This window comes from Penaeus monodon, chromosome 23 (genome assembly GCF_015228065.2).
Source record: "Penaeus monodon isolate SGIC_2016 chromosome 23, NSTDA_Pmon_1, whole genome shotgun sequence".
Lineage (NCBI taxonomy): Eukaryota > Metazoa > Arthropoda > Malacostraca > Decapoda > Penaeidae > Penaeus > Penaeus monodon.
In genome coordinates, this window is record NC_051408.1 from 27,581,295 (window position 1) to 27,581,926 (window position 632).

General features: G+C 35.1%; 1 protein-coding gene across 1 annotated transcript in view; it reads left to right on the forward strand.

Annotated features, from left to right (window-relative positions):
- LOC119587913 overlaps positions 1-632 on the forward strand; it is a gene marked incomplete in the record, with an annotated part of 20,516 nt that overhangs the window by 19,310 nt on the left and 574 nt on the right. Inside the window, 1 exon segment of the mRNA XM_037936622.1 lies at positions 13-632. Coding sequence (XP_037792550.1) covers positions 13-222 — 210 coding nt within the window.

Consider the following 632-nt stretch of genomic DNA (forward strand, 5'->3'; position numbering starts at 1 on the left):
TGATCCTTATAGGTGAGTGACGACGAAGGCCGAGAAAATGATATGCTACAGCCAGACACACGCACAGTCAGCACATCACCAGACCCGACTTTAGAGGATGAAGAGGAACGCATCTGTCCTATGTGCAATGCAGTATTTCCTCGGGTGATACCACAAGAGTCATTTGAATCTCATGTTGTAAGTCATTTTGAAGTTGAAAATGGATTTGAAGTTATTGCCTAGTGAAAAGAATGTTATACTGTCAGAGGACATGGCTGTGTAACTCAAGATTTTGACTGCTAAGAACTAAGGCTTCAAGTTTGTCTGCCTTATTCTAATTGTATTTTGAAAAAAATCCCTGAGATCTAAATTAAGAAGTGTGGGTTAATGTCACAAAATCTTCATTTGAGAAACAATCTAAAAGAAAAGATTGATTTCTTTATTGGTTAATATTATATATCCTCTGTGATAACACCGTGCAAGGTAGCCTTTATAAGTTACTTAAGGAAATATTTGATAGGAGGATAAGGGTAAGAGTGATATTTGTAAACAAAAGTATTTATGATTAGATCTTGATCATGTAATTTAAAGTTTTTAGTACATTATGTTTAAGGATATGGAAGTACCACAGTTTTATTAGCAGTCCATCACCA